This window comes from Lynx rufus, unplaced genomic scaffold, assembly GCF_022079265.1.
Source record: "Lynx rufus isolate CCGP_SWC_20201006 ecotype Redwood Valley unplaced genomic scaffold, mLynRuf1.p SCAF_17, whole genome shotgun sequence".
NCBI classification, from domain to species: domain Eukaryota; kingdom Metazoa; phylum Chordata; class Mammalia; order Carnivora; family Felidae; genus Lynx; species Lynx rufus.
Genome location: NW_025814831.1, coordinates 16,642,960 through 16,669,108, shown reverse-complemented (window position 1 = coordinate 16,669,108; position 26,149 = coordinate 16,642,960). Strand labels below are relative to the sequence as shown.

Here is a 26,149-nt window from a genome sequence, read left to right as displayed (position 1 = left end):
CTCTAACACAAAATAAGTGAACCTCAAGCAGAGTAAGTACTTGATGGTACTTTTATCGAAAGAAGACCCCATATATGTAGCACCTGGGTGGTTCAGTCAGTTAAGCGTCAGACTTCAGGTCAGGGCATGATCTCACAGCTCATGAGTTCGAGCCCTGCATCAGACTCTCTGCTGTCAGCATGGAAACCGCTTCAAATCCTCTGTCCCTCTCTTTCTGTCTCTCCCCCCCAAAATAAATAAACCGTAAAAAAAAAATTTAACCAGAAGAAAGAGACCCCATATAAAGGTTAAGAGTGCTAAATCGGGACTGATATAATGCAATCATTCTGTCACTTGCCCATTGATTTATTCAGTCAAGAGCGAACAAGCAGTTATTGAACTATGCTGTGGCGAATGTTGTTCTAAGTTCTGAGAATATAAGGTGAATCCGATAATGCTCATAGGGTAGAAGAGGTGATAGATGACTAAATAATATATTAAGGACCAAAAGTGAACAGTATAGTATGAGGTGTAAGAACTGACCAATTAATTCTCTTGGTTAAGGGTGTGACAGGGAAGGTTAATAGACTCCCTGATGACCTCTGAGAATGGTTTTCAAAGTCAACTAGAAATTTGTCAGGTGGAAGAAAATCCCTAAAAGAAGAAGCAGCAAGTGCAAAGGCACTGAGGCATGAAACACCATGTTATTCAAGTTCCGGGTTGTTAGAGAATAAGGTGCAAAGGTGACAGAACTAGAAGATAAGGTAGACAGGAACCAGCATATGAAGAAAACTGTTCAATCCATGTTGGGGGGTAAGAGTTTGTCCACAGGCCGTAAGGAGCTTGTTGAATACTTTCAAAGAGAAAGACGTATGGCCAGAGTACCTTTGGTGTGAGTTGAGGAAAAGGGGAAATCTGGTGAGGCAGAAAGCAAAGAAGCCAGTCAGGAGTTGAGGTCGATACTGCAAACTGTTCTCCAATATCCTTTCTCCCTTCTTACATAAAGATTAAAATTTTTACCTGGACACCTGAGCTCTTTCCATAATTTGGCTATTGTCGATAGTGCTGCTATAAACACTGGAATATATATATTATGAAATATTACTCAGCCATCAAAAAGAATGAAATCTTACCATTTGCAGTGATGTGGATGGAGCTAGAATGTGTATTAAGCTAAGAGAAATAAGTCAGTCAGACAAAGAAAAATACCATGTTATTTCACTCAAATGTGGAATTTAAGAAAGAAAACAGATGAACATAGGGGAAGGGAAGAAAAATAAAATAAGAGAAAAACAGAGAGGGAGACAAACCATAAGAGACTCTTAACTATAGAGAAAAAACTGAGGGTTACTGGAGGGGAAGTGGATGGGGGGGACGGGTTAAACGGGTGATGAGCATTAAGGAGGGCTTGTTTAATATGTGAGTGATGAATCACTGAATTCTACTCCTGAAACCAATTCTACACTGTATGTTAACTAACTTGAATTTAAATAAATCTTGGAAGAAAATTAATTAATTAAGTAAGTAAGTAAGTAAAATAAATTTTTACCTGGACGTAAAGATGTCCAGAATGAAGATTACATTTCCCAGCCATCTCACTGCAGTGAAGGGAGGCCATGTGACTAATCTTGCCCAAGGGGATGTGAGTGTAACTTACATGTGAAACCTCTTGGTCCTGACTCAAAAGAAAGGGATAAACCCTCTCATTTCCCATCTCTCCCTTCTTTCTTCCTGAATCTAGGCTCAATGATAAGCCATCTTGGGCCGTACAGATGAGAACAGTATCTAAAGACAGCAGAACAACAAAATGGAAGGAATCTGGGCCCCTGCAGAGGAAGAGGCTCCATCCCAGCTTGGGTCATTAAATGACAGAGAAAAACACTTCTATCTTGTGTTTTAAGCCACTATGACTCTCTTCCTAGATGAAAGGAGATGATCCGAGGCAGGGGCAGAAGGAATGGGACAGAGAGAACAGATTTGAGGAAAGTTGTTGGACTTATTCACGGGATGTAGGAGACAAGAGAGGGGATGTCAACTGCACCCCTTACGAGCCTTTGTCTGAAGGCTGGGTGGATGGTGAAGTCATCAAAGAAAAAGAATAGAGCAAAATTAAATTACTTCTGAAGATGTGGAAGTTTGCTGGAAAAAGTCTCAATTTTCAATTCATATGTTCATCCATCCTAACACCTTTTACTGAACTTGTATAAGGAATTTGCATAAGGAACAGAGGATTTTTTTAAAGTTGCCCATTAGTGGTAAAATTGTTTTCTTTTTTTAAAGATGGGCATCTCATTGATAGATGAATGGATAAGAAGATGTGGTATATATACAACGGAATATTATTCAGCCGTAAAAAAGAATGAAATCTTGCCATTTGCAACAAGATTGCAAATGGATCTAGACAGTATAATTCTGGCAACTCCTTCTCCCCACAGGTCCTGTCCCTGTGCTTTAATAAAACCCCCTTTTAGGTCCTGTCCCTGTGCTTTAATAAAACCACCTTTTAGGTCCTGTCCCTGTGCTTTAATAAAACCACCTTTTTTGCACCAAAAGAGAGAGAAGAAATGCTGAGCAAAAAAGTCAATCAGAGAAAGACAAACTCCATATGTTTCACTCATACGTGTAATTTAAGAAACAAAACAAATGAACAAAGGGAAAAGACAGAGAGAGAGAGAGAGAGAGAGGGAGAAACTAAAAAACAAACTCTAAACTCTAGAGAACAAACTGATGGTTACCAGAGAGGATGTAGGCGGAGGGATGAGTGAAATAGGTGATGGGGATTAATGACCACACTTAATCACAGTGAACATTGAGTAATTATAATTGAGTGTAATAACTAATTATAATTAACACTGAGTTAATTATACTGGAATTCAAATTTTAAAAAAATTAAAAGACATTTCAGCTGTAAAGGCTGTAAAGTACGGAACTCTCTAGACTATGTACAAGCATGTTGGACCTTTCACTGCTTAAGCTGTTAACAGAAGATTATCTATCACCTGGCTTGGTGTTGTTTCAGGTTTGCCTGGAAAAGGGAAGTGTGTGAGGCATGCTTTTTGCTTTAAGATTTTTTTTTAACGTTTATTCATTTTTTAGAGACAGAGAGAGACAGAGCACGAGTCGGGGAGGGGCAGAGAGAGAGGGAGACACAGACTCCAAAGCAGCCTCCAGGCTCTGAGCTGTCAGCACAGAGCCCGACGCGGGGCTCGAACTCACAGACCACGAGATCATGACCTGAGCTGAAGTCAGATGCCCAACCGACTGAGCCACCTAGGCGCCCCTGCTTTAAGATTTCATAAGAGCTCACATGTTTGTAATTGAGGTGGTGGGAGCAAGGGAACGTCCTTGAGGTGAGGATAATTCCACATAGCCACTCTTTTAGTTGTGCCATAATCCTCAGTATCCAGAGGAAGTCCATTTTAAATTAAATTGTTGGGACAGAAAAAAATGTATGTGTATGCATTTCCATACATTTAAAAACACAGCCCTGCTTAAATAATCTCTGCACATTTTCACAGCAGACTTTCCTTTTTGCACTATTTATCCTCCTACACAAGCAGTTTAAATAATCACTCCACATGATACACCAGACTTCCTGGGCAAAATAGCTTTTCCTATATTGATTAAAAATTCAAAGTCTATCTATAAATCAGGAAAGTCACTTAACATTCATGTCAGCATCTATGAATGTTAGGCTGCCTCAAACACACCCTAAGATAGGCTTCTTAGACATGAAATAAACAAGAAGGAAGATCAATGAACTTATTTATTCCACGTGTCTTAATGGCTCATTGGGACCGTGCTCTTTGCTCTGGTCTGTCCCCCTCAGAATGCTCCATTACCAGTCAAATGAAGGCATTTCTCAGCTTTGTCAGACAAAGGGAAAGCATTGGTATCACTAACGGACATTCAGTGCAGTTCACCTGGTTACTTCCTAAAAACCTACTATGTGCCAGATCCTGTCTTAGGCCTATGGGGATGCAGAAGTAAATATGGGACAGCATTGCTCTGATACAGATGCAAGAGAAAAGCTCAGGGTCCTGGAGGGGGAGAGATGAATTCCTTAAGGTTGGGATCCAAACATGTTTCCTAAAGATTCTTACATTTGAGCTGAACTTCAGAAGGGAGGAAGGGCTGGATGCTGGACCTGCCAAAGAGGCTGATCTGACGCTCCAGGCAGAAGGAACTAGCTTCCGCAGGTGCTGGAAGAAGACGGCAGGAGCCTCGTGGAAGTGGACTGTGGGCTGTGCAGGAGGTGTGCTTACGGGCTGAGTTGTGTGTCCCCAGCACTCCAAAACCCCCAGTACCTCAGAATGTGACTGTATTGGGGGATAGGGCCTTTATAGAGGTAATTACATTAAATGAGGTCGTAATCCTATACAACTGGTCTCCTTATAAAAAGAGGAAGTCAGAACACAGACAAACACAGAGAGGTGAGGAGAGGACATAGGGAGAAGGCGGCTTTCTGCAAACTAAGGAGATGAGGCCTCAAAAGGAACAACCCTGTGACACCTTGGTCTTGGACTTCCAGCTTCCAGGACTGTGAGTAAAAAAAAAATCTCTCTTGTTTAAGGCACTCAGTCTATGGTATTTGTTGTGACACTCCTAGTAAACTAACACAAGGTATAACTCATCAAAGTTTGTTAAAGATTGTCAAATGCACCACTCTTAACCTTCCCATTAACCCTGCGAGGTACATGCTATTGTGCACATCTAAGAAAACTGATACTCATGGAGGATATAGGTACCTTGTTCGAAGTCACACCTCTGTAATAGCAGAAAGAAAAATTAAAAACTGGGATCCCGTTATGCATATTTTTAGCCACTTCCTTTTACTTAGTGGAATTATACTGAACATCTCTTGTGTCACTAAAAATCTGAAACAGTCCATTTAGGCTTCCCTACCTCAACTTTGAATAAGTTGCCTGGGGCATCTATGCCAGACAAAAACATCATGAAAACTAATATGGGAGGAAATTGAACATAAATAAGATGCTAAAATGGGTAGGAATTTAGTGGTCACCCAAGAACATGATAAGAACATGGCCATGGCATTTCATGGACTCTGGAAAGGCAGTCCTAGCCTGTGATACTCTGGGAAGAGCACTCTCATCTTCCAGGACCCCGGGAACTACAGAGCACTGAACTGGAAGGCTGATCCCTCCTTATCCCCGAGTCTCATAGTCCAAAGGGAATAGTGACGGCTGGGATCACCTCACGGTCTAGTAAAGCAGGGAAAGAATTTTTAAATGGATCACAGCAACATTCAGGAAGAGTTGGTAATGGCTTCTATGATTTGGGAGATAAAAATTGGGAGTTCTATTTTTAATTTTTATATAGAGATTCTCCAATTCATTCTGTATAATCATTTTCAGAATGGTCTGGGCGATCATTTCAAGACCATAAGTCTAGATCCAGTGAAACCCATTCAAGAACCAGTATCATTCAAGGAGAAAGAAAAGAAAATATCCATTCCCTCCTAGAAGCTTACTATCTGGTTGATGACATGGCAAAATCTTCTTTAAAAAGTTGGAAAGAAAGGAAAAAGACAGGAACACACTTAAAGCGTCCTTCAAGCTATTTTTGTAAACAATCTAATTAAAGAATCGATGTGAAAATCCTTTGTGAATTTCAATGGACTGTAACAGGTTAAGGAGCTTTTATTACCTGTTCCCCAAAGAACAAATACTGAGCTTTTTCTGGGGGTCAGGCACTGTTTTGTGGTTATTCATAACAAAAGGATACAAGTTAGTGTGGTGGAGTTCAAACTGAGTCAGTGGTCCCTGGAAGAACCCAAATAAAGGAGCAGCCCAAAAGGGTTGAGGAGCACTGCCCCAACACTGCCACAAACGTTTTGGGCCCTCTCGTGGCTCAGGGGCATCGTGGACAGGACACAGTTTTAAATTCGGGCCTGGGGCTGGGCTCCCAGCTCCACCTCTGTGCTTATTTGACTCAGTTAAGTCACAAAAAAGTCACTGATAATAATACATCTTAAAGAGTTTATAAAAGACTCCATACTAGTATGCATATGGGCCACACCCAGGGTCCAGAGAAATGGAAACTTTTATTATTCTTACGATCCATATTGGCTTCCCAAGGCAGCCATAACAAAGTACTAAAAATAGGGTAACTTAAAACAACAGTAATTTCTTTCTCACGGTTCTAGAGGCTTGCAAGCCCAAGCAGAGTTGGTTCCCTCCGAGGGCTGCGACAGAGAATCTGTTCCGTGCTTGTCCTAGCTTCCAGTGATGTTCAGCGATCCTTGGCACCCCTTGGCTTGTAGACGCATCACTCTGGTCTCTGCTTCCATCTTCTCATGACCTTCTCCCTGTGTCTCTGGGTCTCCACATGGCCATGTATCTTCTGTGTCTCTCTCCTCTTCTTATAAGGACACCAGTCATATTGCATTGAGGGCCCACCCTATTCCAGTATGGTCTCATCTCAACTAATTTGATCTGCAACAACCCTATTTCCAAATAAAGTCACATTCTGAGGTGCTAGGAGTTCGGACTTGGGACATATCTTTTGAGGGGGTGCACAATTCCACCCATAATGGGAGTTTAATTTCAGCTTCTCATTCTACTCTATTACAAACCAGCCAAGTGACCTTGAATGAGGCACTGCCTCTGATCCTTAGTATCTGCACTTATAAATGGAGATGATAATGATACTGACCTTATACATTGCCTTGAGAATCAAGACAGACCATAAGTGACATTGCTTTGTGAACTATAGAGCATTGTATAATTTAAATTAATCATAAGCATTCCTCTGATATCACAGTCTTTGGATGCCTATTCTAACCCTAGCAGTCTGCTTCTGCAGCCCCTGTGAACTATCAGATGCACCACAGTTCCTTGCTTGTTTTCCACAGCTCCAAACAGGACATGTTATTAATCATTAACTCTAAGTGAACTAAATTATGCCTGTAAATGATTGGACTACGGCAATTGAGTTACCTGACAATTTCCGTGCAAGTCACAGAGCTAACCTAATGGAACGTGACAGCTCTTTCCTATAGCACATTCTCAAAATTTGATTATTCTGAGGGAGAAAAGATTCGTTGGGAGCCTCACTCAAATTGCCCAAGGCCTGTTCAGCATCTGTATGGAAAGATTAGGCTTTGGGAGTGAGGACCTGGAGTGCAGCCGGCCCGCCTATCAGTCATCTTTCTCGGGCTCCGAGTGGAGCAGAATTGATGTGTCCCTGGTCTTGTAACCTTCTGCAGACTTAGGGACTGTGCTAACCCATGAATAATGAAATCCACTATTAGTCATAAACTGGAGGAGATCATCTGCATTTTGACTCCAAGAAAACAATTTAAAAGGAAATAGGCCTTTGACGCTTTTATAGACCAGGCACAATCAGGCCCTGGAAATAGCCCTCACTCAGTTCCTCGTTCCACTCGTATTTATCACGTATTGCCGGTATCCTTTTAGGGAGTGATATAAAAGAAACAAAACAGAGTACCCAGGCCTCTGGTTTACCCTCTTTTGATTCTGTGCTGGAAAAATGTAACTTCTCTTTTCTCTGTATCCGTGTGATGCTTCTTATCATAAGTTATTACTTATGGCCCCCACCAGTGCCTCCAGACAACCTCCACCACACCACCGTGAACACTCAGTACCTGAAGGTTAAGTCTGGGGTTTTCACCAGCCTGAAATGGCAGTGATCACAAAGAGGAAGACAGGACACCGGCTCAAGGCCGCATTGACAGGGCTGGACGCTACTCCTCCCCAGCTCGCCCTTCGCCAGAGGAGAAACCCCACGATAGCTGGAATCATCACCGGCCATGCGGCCTGCAGATCCACCACTGGTAGCCCCCCAGTGGACCCTCCTACAGAGGTATTTCAACTCACATAAGGCATCACACTGACCCTTTGAGGCCAAGGTTGGAACAGAACAACACCCGATGTTCGTGTGAACTATTCCTAACAGATGGGCCAGTTGGAGAGATCAAAATGCTGGACACAATTTTAGCAACATGGAACCTTGAGGTAAATGAAGGGTCACGGTTACCTCCACCCCAAGCAGAATGACCATAGATATGGGCTGTGGTAGGCAGAATTCTAAAGATCACGCAAATATATTAGCGTCCTGAGTACTCATTCCAACACCGTTATAGGTCCTGCCTTGAAGGCATTTTACAGGTGTAATTAAAACATCAAGCGCCAAGTTGGCGAACCTTTAAGACAGAAACCCAGCGAGTCCTGTGAGCCCTTTACAAGCAGAATTTTTCTCCAGCTGGGAACCGAAGTCAGGGATTGAAAGCACAGGAAGTATTCCATCAAGCATCACTGCCGGCCTGAAAATGGAGGGGGACACAACAAGGGAGGCTGGGGCTTGCAGAAGTGGCCAGCAGCCCCTTGCTGGCAGCTAGCAAGTGAACAGGGACCTCGGTTCGGCTGCTGGAAGACACTGGATTCTGCTAACGACAGGAATGAGCTTGAGAGAGCACTCCGTGCTCCAGGTGAGAACACAGCCAAACACCAGCTTCATTTGAGCTGGAACCCAGCCATCCGTGCCGGAATTCTGACCTACAGCACTGAGAGCGGATAAATGGGTGCTTGCTTTATCAGCTTTATTGACACATGCCTCACTATAAAATTCACCATTTTGAAGTGTACAATTCAAGAGTTTTCAGTAGACAAAGAGATGGGCAGCTGGAGCACTGTCTCGTTTCAGAATATTTGCATCACTCAAAAAAGAAATTCTGTACCCGTTAGCAGTCCTCTCCATCCTTCTGGTCCCTGGAAACCACTGATGTACTGTCTGTTTCCATGAATTTGTCTTTTCTGGCTATTTCCTGTAAGTGGAATCCTACAGTATGTGACCTTTTGTATTCGGTTGCTTGCATGTAGCATGTTGTTTTCAAGGATCTACCCACGGTGCGGCGTGTTATCAGGATTTTATCCCTTTTAGGGCTGAATAATATTCCATCGTATGAGTGTATCACATTTTGTGTATCCATTCATCAGTTAATGGGCCTTTGGATGTTTCCCACTTTTTAGTTATTATGAATAAATGCTATTAGGATTTGTGTACAAATTTCCCATGGACATGGCTTCTCATTTCCCTTAGGGTATATACCTAGATTGGGATTGCTGGGTCAAAGAGTAACTTTGAGGTACTACCAAACTGTTTTCTAAGGGGACTGCCACATTTTACAACCCTGTCGGCAATGTGTGAGGGTTCCAATTTGCCTACATCCGTGCCAACCCTTGTTTTTGTGTGTTTTGTGGGTTTTTTTTCTGGTGGGGGGGGAGTTGCCAACACTTGTTAATTGTCTGGCTAGTGGAGGTTAAGTGTTATCTCCTTGTGGGTTTTTGTTTTTGTTTTTGTTTTTTGAGAGACAGAACACGTGTGTGCTGCTCTGAAAAAATTGTTTTTTCTGTAAAGGGCCACACAGAGGAGGGGCAGGGGGAGGGGGGTGCGGAGAGAATCCCATGCAGGCTCTGAGCTCAGCATGGAACCCCACAGGGGCCTTGAGATCATGACCTGAGCCAAAATCAAGAGTCAGACACTTGACTGAGCCACCCGGGCGCCCCTTTGCTGAGTATTTCTTCATGGGTTTTTGACCATTTCTGTATCTTCTTTAGAGGAATGTTCTATTCAAATACTTTGACTTTTTTTTTTTTTCAGGGAACTGCCAGACAGGTCAAATAGTGACAGTTCTCTGGGGAGAGACTCTTGGAAACCTCCAAACTTTTTCAGCCCCTTCGAGTGGAGGTGAGGCTTCCGGCTGTAACTAGGTATTCCTAGTTACAAGGTTTGCAAAGCTGTTGGTTTTCAAAGCTTCCGTGGAGCTTGGGAATGGAAGGTGGAAATAGGGCACTTTAAAATGCCTACAGTTCACTGTTCATGCCAAGATTAGCTGGTATTCTTGAATTCTCCTTAGATCATTGCAAGCCTTTGGTTAATTTTACAGAGTTCTGAAAAAGTTAATTTGGACAATTTTTGCTAATGTCCCCATTGCTTTTATAGAGAAGACTCTCAGAGACTGTTATTTGGCTGTTTCCAAAGAACTTCCCCCGGGTCTTACTTTAAACAACTGAGTTTGTGGGAGTTTATGTAGCAATAGAAAACTAATCCATGAGTCAAGGCTAATGACACAACTGGACCACAGAGCTAGGGTCCCACCTTCTAATATTGCAAGGGTTATTGTGACTCTTGGGGGTGGCCTCCAATTTACCTATTTTGTGGTTTCTCCTTTAGATCTTTCTTTTTTCTTTATGCTTCAACAGACCCTCCACTCCAGTCCAGAAAGAGAAAGCCTTAGGTAAGAATCTTTTTTGTGTTTTAGGAATATTTTTCCGTGATGCTTGCTTTCAAAGTGGCAAGCAGTTGTTTTGTTTATTCATTCGCAAACATGTATTGTGCAGTGGCCAGGGTGACCACCTGTGCCACTTTACCTAGGACGTTCCATTTTGTAGCACTGATCATGCTTCATTCCAGAAAATAACCAGTCACTGGAAAACTGAAATGGGGTTTTAAACCCTACAATTGTTCAGGCCTGTGGTCTAGGGCAGGGGTCAGGAAACTCCTTCCATAAAGGGCCACACAGAGGGATTTTAGGCTCTGCAGTCCAGATGGTCTCCCTTGCAGCTATTCAGCTTGGTGTTTGTAACACAAAAACAGCCCTAGACAATGTGTAAACAAAAGGCATGGCTATGTTTTGATAAAACTTTATTTTAAAAATAGATGGTGATACAAGAGGATCTACAGATGGCCAATAAACAGAGGAAAAATTACACAACATCACTATCCATCAGGGAAATAAAAAAAATCAAATACACATCAAAGCCACAGTGAGAGGTCACTTCCCACCCCCTAGGATGGCTACAGTCAAAGAGACAGACAATAGCAGGTGCGGGCAAGGGGGTGGAGCCACTTTGGAAACTAGTTCCGTAGCAAATCGTGTTGTCAAGCATAAAGTTACCATTGGACTCGGCAATGCCAACTCTAGGTATGTATCCGAGAGAAGTGAAAACCTGTGTCCACAGAAAACTTGTGCACAAATATCAATAGCAGCCCAAGACAGGAATTGCTGAGTCAGATGGTATGGTTCCTTCCGCGGCCTAGGGTCGTCTCCTCTCACTCAGGTGCAGGCTAGCGCCCAGCCAGAAACACGAAGATACTCTCTGGGGCTCTGCTCACTTACTTCCCTCCTCTCCAAATTACAGCCACATCGGCACTTCCAAATTCCCGTCCCTGGGGGTACCTGGGTGGCTCAGTCAGTTAAGCGTCCAACTTCCGCTCAGGTCATCATCTCGTAGTTCGTGAGTTCGAGCCCCGTGTCTGGCTCTGTACTGACAGCTTGGAACCTGGAGCCTGCTTCAGATTCCATGCCTCCCTCTCTCTGCCCCTCTCCCTGCTTGTGCACACGAGCTCTCTCTAAGAATAAATAAACATTAAAAAAAAATTCCTGTCCCCGTGTCCAGCGCTCAGAAAGACCATCAGGCTGTGTCTGGATGCCTCATTCCTTTCCCCTGTTCTCAGAGACCACAGACCAGTGCTGCCCTCTTGGCCCAGGGTCATACATCATTAAATCATACATTCTACCTGCTTTTTTCCCGTTGCTTGTGGTGGGAGGGATCAGTTCAGTCTGTTAGCCCATCCTGACTGGAAGGGGGCGTTCTGTTTTGCCTGCTCCTGCACTTTGTAGAAATGGATGCATACAGCAGGCGCTCTCTTGTCTCCGGCTTCTTTTGTTCAGCATCCTGTTGGCGAGCACTAGCCGTCTTGGTGCAGGTGGCATTCGCCGCTTCATTTTCGTGGCTGTTTTCGTATTTACACATATTTATTGATTTCTTGCCATGTGTGCCAGGAACCGTGCCAAGTTCTAAGGACACAAGTCTCATCGCGAGAAATACAGTTCCCGCTCTCGGGAAGCGTATAATCTTGCACGGGATCCAACAAACCATCGCTCAGCGGCAAACCCAGCCCGCTGCCTGTTAAATAAAATTGTACCAGACACAATCGTACCCATTCATTTATACATTTTCTAGGGCTGCCTTCGTGGTACGGTGACAAGAGCTGAGTCCTTGTGAGGGAAACCACATGCTAGCCCACAACGCCAAAGATGTTTACTAGCTGGCGCTTTCTAGAGAAAAAATGTGCTGATCCCTTGTCTAGCGGATAATACTAGTATCTTCTTACTATAACACACTACAGACATGGACACCGAGGCTCAGAGAGGCTAAACGACCTACTTGACCTTACCCAGGTCTGTCCAGAGACGTGCTCGTAAGTGTTTAACTGGCTCTCCAAAAAAAAGAAAAAGAGCTATGTATATTATACGTTGTACTTTCATCATAAATTGTAAGAGTCAGGGCGCCTGGGTGACTCAGTGAAGCATCCAACTCTTGATTTCAGATCAGGTCATAATCTCACGGTTTGTGAGTTGGAGTCCCGCATCAGGCTCTGCACTGACAGTGCAGACAAAGCCTGCTTGGGATTCTCTCCCTCCTCTCTCTCTCTCTCTCTCTCTCTCTCTGCCATGAACACAGCCCACTCTTAAGTTTAATCTTGATTATTAGCATTTACCTCATCACTTTTTAAGTCCAGACCAGAGATCAGCAAACTTTTGTTAAAGGGACACACGGTAAATATTTTCAGCTTGGTGGGCTGTATGCTTTCTCTTGCAACTACTCAACTCTGCCATTGTCTCCTGGAAGTAGCCATATAGACAATATGCGTATTAAATGGATGGGCCTGGGGGCACCTGGGTGTCTCCATCGGTTAAGCATCTGACTTTGGCTCAGTCATGATCTCACAGTTCGTGGGTTCGAGCCCCGCGTCGGGCTCTGGGCTGACAGCTCAGAGTCTGGAGGCTGCTTCAGATTCTGTGTCTCCCTCTCTCTCTGCCCTTCCCCCACTCGCACTCTGCCTTTATCAAAAAAATGAGTAAACATTAAAACTAAATGGATGGGTCTGTATTCCACTAAGACCTAATTTACAAAAACAGATTGAAGGCCCACAGGCCATAGTTCGCCAGCCTCTGGGTCTAGACAACCAAGAATATAAATAAAAGACCTGACTTAATTTTTTTTTATTGGGGGAGGGGCAGGGGCAGAGGGAGAGAGACAAAATCTTAAGCAGGCTCCCCACTCAGCACAGAACCGAATGTGGGGCTCACTCCCACGACCCTGGGATCATGACCCAAACCAAAATCACGAGTCGGATGCTCAACTGACTGAGCCACTCAGGTGCCCCAGAAGACCTGATTTATACTATTTGCTAATCCCACCAGAATTTCAAGCTACTAATATGACATCAGTGAATGGGAAATTAGGAAGACACGCACATTCACCTGTTGGGATGAGCACTGGGTGTTGTATGGAAAACAATGTGACAACAAATTTCATATTAAAAAAAAAAATGAAGACACGCACAGTGGGAGAACAGCGTCTCCCACTTAATAAAAGGAGAGAGATTCATGAAGTACTGAAAACATAGTACTTAAGATAGGAGATCCGTGGAATATATGAGGCATTTTAATGCTCTGTCTTCCTGCATCATTACTAAGGCTCTTTGGTCTGGCCATTTTCTCTAAAAAGAAGTTATAAGGCAAAGGAAAATTTCATATTCTACATCAGACTAATGTTTTGGTTGTAGAATACCAATTAACATTTTAAGTGGTTGAAGCTATTGTATTTTCTTATGAAATGATGATTCTTTAATAGAATGGCCTCAGTAGATTTCAAACATGCAAGGAAAGCGAGTTTCTAAAAGCCACGTGAACAAGCTTTCCTCCAGCACCTGATTTTTTGCTGGGATATAAAGGGAATGATTGGGGGCCGCCTGGGTGGCTCAGTCGGTTGAGTGTCCAACTTCAGCTCAGGTCATGATCTCGCGGTCTGTGGATTCGAGCCCCGCGTCAGGCTCTGTGCTGACAGCTCAGAGCCTGGAGCCGCTTCAGATTCTGTGTCTCCCTCTTGCTCTGCCCCTCCCCCACTTGCACCCTCTGTCTCCCAAATATAAACATTAAAAATATTTAACATACAAATAAAAAAAAATAAAGGGAATGATTGGTTCTCAACAATAAGGCACAGGTATTGCTCTAATTAATTTACCTCAGGTTCTACTGAAATTCAGTGACAGCTAAAATAACCAGACCAAGTGTCCTCAATAATTCAACAATACAGTTTATTTTAAAGTTCTAGTCTTACATACATAGATATTAGAGCCTATGATGATAATGTGGATATAACATTACTTGACTAGAACTCATTACTTATTAACAAGAATTTGAGGAGCACCTGCTAGATGCCAGTCACTCTGCAAAGGAATGTGAAGGGTACAGAGACGAACGACACCCCCCCCGCCTCCCTCTCCATTCCCACCTCTACTGCTCTGGTCCAGGCCCTTGGCCATCTCAGGATGATCAGACCATTTAACACCACTTCTTACACCCTTCAGCTCACCTGGCACACTACCGGGTCAATATGCCTAAAATATAGCTTCTGGGATACCACTTTCATGTTCAAAAACCACAAACTCCTTCCCTTAGCATTCAAGGTCCTCAACAGTTAAGTTCCTTTTCCACCTTCTCTCCCCCTGCACACATTTTGACTTCAACTATTCTTTGCCACGGAAATTTATCTTTGCAATCGGAACCACCGCCCTTTTGCACATGCTGTTCTCCTTGCCTGGAATATTCTGCAACAAAGAATCCTCCCCGTCCTTCTGAGTCCAAGCTTTAATCAGGCTTTTCATCTTGCCCCCCTGTCCATGAGGATCTCTCTAGCTTCTGACTTCCTTACATTTGATCCTTACTGCATGCAATCTTTTCCCCACGTGGTGGGATCAGTATGAACTATCTGCTCTATCAGCTCTATTAGAAAGGGCTCTTTAACTTTAAGCAAGGTTTGAACCCGCCTCCCCCGCCCCCACAAAAAGATATTTATTGAAAGAATAGTGGGGCAACTTACATTACTAAAGGATTGAACAATCAAATGGCAAAGGCAGAGGTGCAGCTGGAAGTCAAGAGCAACTGAAACTGAGCACTTCCTGGACTCTGTGTCTTGCCTCTACTTCTCCTGGGTAGACTGTTTCTTCTCAAAGTGGAGGACTTCTCCTCTGTGGCAGGAAATGGGGCATCCGCCAGTTGCTGAATGTCCCATTGAATAATGCCTTCTTCCCCTGGACTAGAAAGTTTATTTTTTATCCTCCAGTTAGCAAGATACTAGGAAAGGATTCAAACTGCCTTGACATAGGCCAGGTACCCATTCCTGAATCACTCAGCTGTAGCTAAGGGGTAGTGTCGTTTAGTACATATGTAGCTGTGAGAAACCAGCTCCTATAGATCCAGGGCTGTTCCCAGAGTAAAATATTTAGGAACAAGACAATACTACTAAAAGGTGTCTCGTACCCTCCACACCTTGACTTTCCAGTGTTGACTGCTGTGAGTATGCGTGCTTATCCGCACACACACACACACACACACACACACATACACACACACACAGTTTTCAGGGGACCTGAGTGCCATAGTCCTAAATGAGGGTCTCACTGAAGTTAACACAGACATGTCCTCTGGAATCGGGGTAGTTATCAGGACGTCCCTCAATGCCCCAGGACCGTGACCTGTGATGCCATTTGTCAGTTTCTTCAAACCTAGCACTCTGGAGTAAGGCTTTTAGATTCCTTAAAAGCATAGCCACTACCGCACCCCTGTTCTCTTGGCCTCTGAACCCCTACTCCTACAGGACTTCAGGTCTTACCCAGTGAGCCAAACTGGGGTGTGGTCTCTAGCACCATACTATTCAGAGCTGCTAGATATGCTCCCTTGTATCTCCAGATCCACTCTCCAAGCTGCCCTGTGCCTTGCAAAGCTAACATGGGTAGATCACATGCAAGGGTTAATTTTCCCTAACTCTAGCTTCTGGCTAGAGTATAGCTACTAGGGAGTCCCTGCAGGAGATACAAGGTAGAAGAAGCAGAGTAAAGTCAGCGCATTTATCCCCCCAGTTTCCTCCCTTGGGGTTGCCATGGGCTGACTGCCTCTGCTAACTGAAGATCACTGTTCTTCTCTGTCCACATGGCCTCTCTCTCTCCACACTCCCTTAACCACTCGTAGTTCTGTTCTCTACCTCCCAAGTCTTGTCTTGGGTCATGACATGTAACAAAGCTAGGATACTATTAGTAGCTTTTGGGCATTCAGCTCAAGACAGTAGGACTCTTTGAGAATAATTCACTGGGATTAGGAAATGGGACTTTCATGTTGTCGATACGGAAGGGCTGCTTGCCTCACTTCTCTACCCAAAGGATATGAAGATCTTACTGCTTGCTCCTCACTCACTCACTGTCACCACTTTGTTCTCTTTGAGGAGAATATTATAGGACTGACTAGACAGTGGCTTAGGAGGCTCCTGGGATCCTAAGGTATGATCCTGGGACCAAGGAAATCAATAGAGGAGTACTGGCTACAAGCAGGGATCAAGACAAGGGATAGGTTCCCAGTACACTGTAAGAGAACCGAACGTAACTGACCGCCCACAAGACCTAGGACATAGGACTTGGGGCCACGGAGAAGCCTGGAATGAATTGCATAAAACAGGAACCACTCACAAATCCTCCCTCCCACCGTGGACCAGCAATGGACTCAAGAATGACCCTCAAACCTGAAGTAAAGAACTCCCAAATATTCTTCTGGAATCTGAAGTATGTATAACCTGCTGGGAGCTAAGATTGTTTAATAATGTAGTGTCCCAGTCCCTTATGAAGGAACTAGTCCTCTGTTACATTATGTTGAGTCCAGGGTCAAGGGATCATTTCCCAGAGCCGTAGCTGTTGGTCTTCTATGACCAGGCAGCCCTCCATGATTACCCTGTCCAGTCACCTGGGTCACTAAAATAAATGGATAGATAATAGAGAGATAAAAGGGCTTTTAAAAACCAATCTTTTTGAGTTAGGTTTCATTTCAAAGAAATGCTACTAGAGCATAACAATAAGACTGAGATTGAAACAGTTGCATTTTTTTTCCGTAAGGACCACTGTCCCGGAGGGAATAGAATAGAAAATTAGCAATAAACAGGCCAGCTGCAGGCGTGGCACTCTCTTGAAATCTAGAACGATATATATTCCTTTGCTCTTACTGCTGTGACAGATGATCACCAATTTAGTGTCTTGAAGCAACACAAATCTGTTATGTCCCCGTTCTGTAGGTAAGATGGGCTCGGTCGGCACCTCTGCTCTCAGGTCTCAAGACCCAAATCAAAGTGTCGGCCAGCTTCAGCAATTCAGTGAGAGCTTCAGAAAAGAAGGTGCTTCCAGACCTGTTCAGGTTGTTGGCAGAATTCAGTTATTTCTGGCTGTAGGACTGGGGTATCATTGGTGACTGTCAGCAGGAGGCGTCTCTCAGCTTCTAGAGCCTTGATCACGGTTCTCTTTACCTTTAAAACGAACAACAGTGAGTAACATGCTTCTTGTGCTTCAAATCCCTCTGTCTTCTTTGGTCACATTCTTTTGTCTCCAGCTGGAGAAAGTTCACTGCTTTTAAAGGCTTGTGTGATTAGAGCAGCCCCACCTAAATAATCCAGAATAATCTCTTTACCGTAAGGTCTGTAACCTAAACTACATCTGTAAAATCCCTTTTGCCATGTAGTGTAACATATTCACCGTTTCTAAGGATTAGCATGTGGACATCTTTGGTAGTCATTTTCCTTACCACAGAAGGCACTGAAGCTAGGTCATGGCCAAGTGCAGAGAGGGAAACAGTTTACACCAAGACAGATGCCATGTTCACATTGGAATTTTTTTTTTTTTAGTTATCTTGTTTAATCCAACATACTTGGAAAATGCTATGAAAATACATGTTAATTTCAATATGCTTTTCTGATTACATATATGTGATATTCATAGAATACATATATGGTCAAAACCTTGGTGTTGCATATTTAGCTCACTCAATTTATGAAAAATAACTGCCACATAACTAGTTAGCAAAACCAGTCCTCCTTATCAAGTTAATTGAATCAGACTGCCAGGAGAAGACAACAATTCTGACTTAATTTTTTATCCAAATAAATGCATTAATGTACACAATCTGCTGAAAAAGACACAAATCGCAATGGTAAGCTTACACTACTGTAGGATGAACTACTAAAGGTTGTCAAGATTATAATTATGCAGATCTAATGTCATTGGTTTATGGATTTTTATAAGTTATAAAGTCAAGCATAAGTCGATTTGCTGTTTTTCATTAACTCGTAACAGTTCAAAATTTAATGTATAGTTAAAAATAAGAAGCTCTTTGTGAAGGGAGCCCAGGGGAAAAAGCAAGAGGGTATGCATATGTATACTATACGCAGATATTTGGCATTGGGGAATGTCATGGAGGGAATTACCTTGACATAATGGTAGTTTCCAACTACCTCTCAACTAGCTCTCAGGCAAGCTATCTCAAAGGTCACAGAACAGAAAGGTTCACATTAAACCTTAAAAATCACATTAAATATTCAAATTAAAATACTTGAATCCCACAAAGCTGTGATTTGATCAACTTGAAGCACAAGGAGAAGCAAGAAAAAGACATGGGGTAGGCTAACACACTTAGCACGGGGTACAAGCAGATGGACCAAAGCAACTTCTCCATCGGGCACCTTGGACATAGTACTTAAGGGCCCCCAACACTTTTGGGGCCCACAAAACTGTTGTAACTTCTTTTAAAATCAGAAGAAGAAGACAAGAGTATAATCCAGCCTGGATTACATTAGTCTTTCTTCCAATGCTGTAGGAAAATATAATTTTAATATTTCTCGATGCAGGAAGGGGCCCAGGAAGAAAGGCTCAAGTGTCCTGCAGCCCAGGATGGGGAAACAACACTACCTAAATCTTGGGTCGCACAACATTTACATCTTGTCTTTCCTGCATCAGTATCTCCCACTGAAGGTGGGCTTATGAAAACCAGAGTTAAGGTTTGAACAAGAGGGCTTAGCAGGCAGAAAGTGCCTGGAGCCAACACAAACACCAGCCGAGAGACTCAGAACACAGATGCCTGGCCACGGCAACAGCCTGGCAGTTAGCCTGCTCGATAGCTCCGGGTTTTGGCTGAGTTTCTTGGGCAGAGCACAAGTGGGGCCAGAATAGGACCATACTGGGAACCTCCGGCGGATGGCCAGTTTCAAGATGCCCAGAAGTGGCATCCTCATTATTTATAATTTCGTCTTCCCATGTCTTTGTATCTGTAAGCAACACACATTTGTTCTGTCACACATTCCACTTATTCCATCTTCGACACACCTTACAGGTTACTTACTGTCTATACTTGACACACTTACCAATTCTGCCTGTGCCTCACAAGCTCTTTGTTTGCCCATTATCTATCCCAAATGTGTCCTATCAATTTGACCCATATCTCATAAGCTACTACTAGCTTTCTTTGCTTTATACACTTGTGGGTTTTATCCATCCCATTTGTTGTCTCGAGAACACACTACAGGAAAAATGAAAACAGAATAAGGTGTGAGACTGAGAAATAACGCCATTAATGTCATCAGACATTGTGATTGGACATGATTTATGCAAAGAAAAAGTTCTGTTCCACAAAAGACCATGGGCTTCAACGTCTCACCAATGCTTCTGCCCTCCTGTTTTCTACTTCTTATCAGGAGATGGACAGAATGAAACATTTTATAAGTTGAAGTAAGACAAGCAGGCCAGGATTATCATACAGATTTAAACTAAAAGGAGACACACAAAAGTTTCATCCACAAGCTTTATCCAAGGTAATTTGAAAATCTGATAGCTCCTGAAAATATTTCAATTACATTTTTGTTTTTTAACTAACCATCACTGATCGCTTCTGCTTGGGCTACTCATAGGTACCTTTCTTTCCAGCTAATGACTTGTCCCAGGGATAAGCACTGAGAACAACTGAGAAGGACCCCTTACATGAAGTCTGTTGGGGGAGTGACCACAAGGGAGAGAGCCATGTTTAGCTTTTATTATTTCTTATCAATATTTTCTTTGCTCTATCTTCATCAAATTCTCAACAGCTATGCATTTCTCAGTGACAGTGATAAAAGAGCAGATAATTACATGAAAGTCAGGTCCATGGCCTAGAGTCAATGTACTTCTGATTGCAGAATACGACCGTAGGGGCCCAAATATCCCCCATTTCCAATGCCATGCTTCGTCTTTAACAGAAATACACATAAGACATAAAAGGAGAGGAAGCTTTGGGGGGTGGTCTTTAATTTCACCAATTAAGAGACTCTTCCCTCAAGTCAGTATTTCAAATGGACTGTGCCCTGGCCCAGGGCTGGAGGAGAGCGGGGTGTATAACCCGAAGCCATGGGTCACAGTAAGAACTGGAAACGGTAACGTGTTTATCTTTCTTAGATGCAGCGGAAAATGGGCTATGGAAAGGGGAAGATGGGAAAGAACAGCTTTTTAATGCCAGGAAAGAGATGCCCAGGGATCCGAGTACCCCAATTTGAAGGCACTGGTCTGTACCACACAATTTAACTGATAATTGTGTATTAATACCATCGTCACAAAATATTTTAATCTGATGAAATTTTAAGAATTCTAAGAATCACTTTCTATATGCCAGCCCCCATCATGCTTCCCATGTATCAGGTGCTCGGTGATACCTATTTACTGTTCCCCCATTCATTCAGACATGCATGTACATGTTTGCCAACAGCCTATTACGTGTCGGATGCTAGAATGGAAAGCCAATGAGCATTTACTATCACTCTGTGACAGGCACTGTCACACTGGAGATAATACAACTGTGTCTTCGAGAAGTTAATTGATTAGCACTTCGTCTATCTATTTCTAGACAAAACTCCTGGTCCTCTTTATTTAAAAGTCTCTGATTCTGGTCTCACTACCACTTTTTTTTTTTTTAAGTTCTCTTTATTTTGAGAGAAACAGAGACAGCACGAGTGGGGAAGGGGCAGAGAGAGAGGGAGAAAGAGAATACCAAGCAGGCTCCGTGCCGCCTGTGCCCAACACAGTGCGAGGCTTGAACTTACCAAACAGTGAGATCATGATCTGAGCCAAAATTAAGAGTCAGACGCTTAACTGACTGAGCCACCCAGGCGCCCCTCTCACTACCCCTTTTATAATTTATATCTGTGAATGGAGGAGAGGTAAATGTGAAGCCACACAAGTTCACAGGCCACCCAAAAAGAGGTGATGGGCCAGATTTGGCCCTTGGGCCATAATCTGCGGGCCCCTGACTTAATAAAAGTAAGGAGAGAACGAAAACCGGGAACACATTTTCCACAGAAAAAATGATTTCTGTGTGCCGATCCACCGTGACTAGTTAGGCAACATTGTCTGAAGAGAAAGGAAAGAATAACAGTTGTGATTTTTTTGGTTTATCAGAGAAGAAATTGTGGATAGGAGCATCATTCTTGAGCCACCTGTGCAGATCACACATTGGGACAATGTAGCTACACAGAGTAATGAAGCATTGGATTGTCGGGGCTGGGGGTGGGGGACAGGAAGGTAGGGTTTAATACCTCTACAGAAACCAGGTTCGTTTCTCTTAATAGCCTGCGTGAAGAATGGCTACCATTAAGGCAACTATCACACAAAATTAACCCTTGAAAATGGTTTAAAATTCTTCTCCTTCTCTGACATGACAGTATTTCAGAAGGGATTGTTTTCAATCGATTCTTTCGGTATGAAAACACGCATATCTCTAAATAATGTACTATTATTGCTGTATCTGCATTTGGGGAGTTTTAGGCATTATCTACTGGCTTCCTAGATATGAAAAATAAGTCTCCTCCTTTCTTCCCCTTCTCTCACCAATACCTCACACATTTTCCATCCCCATCCCCTTTTGTCCAACATGGTCGTGTCGGTGCCTATAAAATCATGACTCTATATGCTATTTATAAGTGAGGCATGTAACAAACTATAACTCTTTTTTCCTTTGGTAAACACAAATCTTGCTTTTTCTTGGAGTGAATTATTTTTCACACCCCTTAATTTCTGTATTCTCATCAGTATTTCAAACTCGAATTTTCTAGCAGAGTCTTAGGTCCCCTGAATAGCATTCATATCAGATACTCTACCAGTTTCACCTTACGGCGGAGGCCTCTCAGAGCCCTCAGACCTGCCCTAGCTAGACCAGTGGTCCCCTACGTGTGGCTCTCACTGTTCGTCCTGAGGATCTCACATGGCTTTGCTGCCATCTTACCACTCTCAGTATCAATGTTGCATGTGTATGAGAGTAAGAAGTGCTGGCAAACACAAACCTTGACCTTTCAAGCTTTACACAATGCATTTGTATCCTCCTGGTTGTACAGTCAGGTCACATAGTCGCTCAGTTGTGGCCACGCTTATGGTGTATGGGCCTGCACTCTTTACGCTGTCTCTAACACATGCTTCCAAAGTTGCCCATGAAGGGGAATAGAGAGCTGGAGGAGTGTATATGGGATTATTCAGAGCCAGGCCTGGAAATGGTTTACATTCCCTCTACCTGCCTCCCAATGGCCAGAACTCGGTCATAGGAACCCTGACCTATGACTACGAGGGGGGTCGAGGCAGGCAGACTTCCTGTGCACCAGGAAGAAGAAATGGTGTGGGAAATGCCTAGCATTATGTCTGCCAAGTCTGCCCATCTGAGCACCAAACCATTTCGGCGTTCTTCCAGTAGGTAGACAAGACAACCAAAGCAGTACTCTCCGCTGGCTCTGGCCCAACTGTTGCTCTCACAAGTATGAAGTAAAAACAAAAATCACCGGTTGTAGAAACACCAAAATAAAAGGGCAACTTGGAGACAAAAAGTACTTCTCCCAAAAAAGTTGAAGAACAATCACTGCCCTAGAGTAATTCTGAAATCCCTCTGGGCACTCCGAGGCAAGGCAGATTTGTGGATGGGGCCCTGCGGATGCCTCTGGAAGGAAGGTCTGTGGCTACTCTCTGTGACCCTTTCCTCTGCTCTCTCAATGACTCTGGTTTTTATTTTCCTTTCTCCCATCTGACCAGAGCGCTGGCAAGCGCGTCCCTTCAGGAGGAAAGTATAGAGTCTGCGAAGTCTCTCTTCTGGTTGTGGAGGTTGGGCTGCAGGGATTATTTTCAAATGGTTCAAGATTTTGGGGGGAGGGGGGTAATCAAATTCCTGGTTTCTTTGGCAACACAGTTCCCTCAGGAGCCTCCGGAGTTTCTGAGGTATTCACTTTCAATCAGATTCATAGGCAACAAGTGTACCCAAAGTTCTTTTCTAAACATAGTGGTGCCTCCTATATAGAGACCCTTTTCATTGCCTCCTCCTCCCTCCCTCCCCGTTCCTCTCCAAGTTCAATGACCACCACACTGAGGCCATCAGGTTTGAATGGGACCATCATGCCCAAGTCACTTTATCTGAGAAGTTTTACTGTAAGTCTATGTCACTTATCTTTTGTGCTTTATAAGAAAATGGCTTTCTGGGCCCAAATTTCTGTACCCCTTTTATTCCTTGTGATTTCTCCTTGCACACCAGTCAATTATTTCCAAAGGCCATCTATCACTGGCAACTCCTTGCCAAATGGATCACAGAGTGGCTGATCCCACCAACGCTTCAATTCTTTGTAATCTGTTCTTTTTGGGCCACTAGCTCCCACATCACAACAAGTGATCATTTTATCAAATGTTTGTCACTGTGTGACTTGGGTCCCCATTTCTTAATTTCTGACATTAGTTCCTTTGTTACTCACCATTGAACCACTAAGCAAATGCCAAGCTCCTGTTACCTCAACACCCACTTTCTATGAGTGAAATTGCAACACTAGTTGCTACGAAGACAAACCCTAAATCTCAATGACTCAAGTCTTTACTTCTTGTTCATGTCACAGTCCAATGCAAATCAGGTGGCTCTCCACCAGACAGCACCTGGAACACAAGGTCTCAAAGTGACCATGGAAGGGAAGGAGAAGCCAGAAGATCATTCTGATATTTTTATATCCAGACCTGATGGGCCAGACCTGATTTGGGAGTTGGAGGGTGGGGGGGGCACCTCACTTCCTCCCACATTCCAGTAGGCAGAATTCAGTCATATGGCTCCATAGCTGCAAGGGATGCTAGGATATTTAGTCTTCCTGTGTTCTGGGATAAGGGGACACATAGCATTGTCTCTAACACAACATGTCCTCTGATTTCTTGGTGCTTTTTTTTATCCCATCAAGAAGGGCTATATAGAGAAGTAAAATTCTGAGGACCTCATGTCTGAAAATGTATCTATTCTGGCCTCACATTCATTAATAGCATCTCTGGGTACAAAATTTTTTATTGGAAATTTTTATTTCCTTCAGAATTTTATAGCTATGACTCCAATATGTTCTAGCTTCCAGTGTGGCTATTCCTTTTAAGAAGGATCTGGTCATTGTGATTCTTTTGCATGAGATGTGCTTTTCATTTAGGGGTTTTGTTGTTATTATTATTGCTTCTCTCTCTCTCTCTCTCTCTCTCTGAGTGTGTGTGTGGGGCCGGGGGGAGCGGGGGGGGGGGGGGTCCTTCTCTCTCTTCCTAGAAGTTTGTAGAATTTTCTCCAATGCTACAGTGACTTCAGATAAATTCTACATGGGTTACACCACTATGGATCTATTATCATTTATATTTTGGGATACTGTGAGCTTTTCAATCTGGGAACTCAGGTCTTTCCATTTGGGAACTTTTCTTGACATTATTTAATGGGTTATATTCTATTACTCTCTTTGTTACTGTGTTTTCTGAATGCCTGATATTCAGATATTAGACCATGTAGGCTAGTTTTATTATTTTGTTTCCTATTTTTTTTATATGTTTGCCATTTTGTTCTATTTTCTGAAGAGGTTTTTCAGTGTTCTCTTCTGGCCCTTTATTGGATTTTCTTCTTTAACATCAAGCTTTTCATTTTCAGAAGCCTTTTTATATTCTCAAAGTACTATTTTATGGCAGTTTGTTCTTCATGCAATGGGTGCTGGATCCTTTATAAAAACTTTCTTAGAGCATATTTTTTTGGTTGAAGTGTTTTTCACTCACAATTTCTTCCAGAATGTTTTTTTCGTATTGCTTTTATCATTACAAGTCTACTTCAAACTTCTGCTAATTTTTGGTTGTCTGTTCCTGTGGACTAGAAGCTCTGAGCAGATGAGGAGGGCACATTGACTGTGAAGATCCAACTATATTTTCCAGAGAAGATCTTCCAATTTTCTGCCTGGATGCCAGTGTTCATAAACAGAATGGAGAAAGATGAAACTAGAAGTGGGGTCTCTGTTTTCCATAGACGTATTTCAACTAGACCCCCATATTTTCACTTTGGCACCCTGCCTTCAATTATGCCTGGTTGCTCCTGGTCTATAGACCCTTTTTCTCCCTTTATGGATAATAAGCTTAGTTTCTTTCCTGGGTGAAGGAAGAGTGGTTGCTCCACAAGTATGAAGTAAGAAGAAAGAACCTAGGGATCTCATCACTTCATAAACAGCATTCAGCCCTTCTTTCTTATAGGAAATACACACTTCTAGAAGTCCCTGAACCACCACCCTCTTCCCAATTTCAGAGCTTTTTGAGGATTTTATAGTTAAACCAGGTTGGTTCTTCCTTTCCCTACTGGTATCTGATAAGTCAGCTACTCTGTACCCTTTTCATTTTCCAGTTTCAGAAATTTCTGGGTGAGTTAACTGAGCTGAGCTGCTTCCATCCCAAGGAGGCAAAGCTTCTTTGAAGCAAGAGGTATGTCCACCCAGGGTCTTTCCTCTTTCCCTTTAAGATCATACTCTTTGTATGCAGGGCCCCCAAATTCCCTCTCCAAGGAGTCCGCAGGACATGCCTTGGACCTGCCAGGGTTTCCTCCTCCATCCATCCAGTAGGCTGAATCTCCAACGTGTACATCCTAGACCTGAGGAATGGTCAAGAGAGGGCTCTTGCAAGGGATGAGAATGGGGCTGGACGCATACTGTCATGCTCAAGTGTGTGCACCACTGCCCAAATTGCACTCTGTGCAGTTATGTGGTAGGAATATACATTTATATGTTCAGTGTTGTCATTATGAGGGTATATTTGTCAAGGCAAGAGGATAAACTCTAACAGCTTGTTAGCTTGATTTATAACTTTTAAATATTTAAACATATGCCGTGACCTCTTACTCAGATTCTTACTCATGGGCCCCAGGTATTAGGGGTGGCATGCTCCCTATCTTTATAGATTTATGCCCCTTAAAAGTCACTGTAAGTCTTTAGAGGTGTTG

At 43.2% G+C, this 26,149-nt stretch overlaps 1 protein-coding gene across 5 annotated transcripts in view; it reads left to right on the top strand.

Moving 5' to 3' along the window:
* The window catches only part of GPR65 (G protein-coupled receptor 65), a 146,266-nt gene that overhangs the window by 81,619 nt on the left and 38,498 nt on the right, over positions 1 to 26,149 (top strand). The window contains exons 4-5 of one of the 5 annotated variants that reach the window (XM_047080261.1): positions 9,622 to 9,708; positions 10,195 to 10,258. The exons of 3 other annotated variants lie outside the window; for them this stretch is intronic. In XM_047080261.1, the coding sequence (XP_046936217.1) occupies positions 9,622 to 9,708; positions 10,195 to 10,258 (151 nt within the window). Of the gene's footprint in view, positions 1 to 7,562; positions 9,282 to 9,621; positions 9,709 to 10,194; positions 10,259 to 26,149 lie in introns of those variants that run through there. One more of the 5 variants, XM_047080265.1, reaches the window with a different exon arrangement.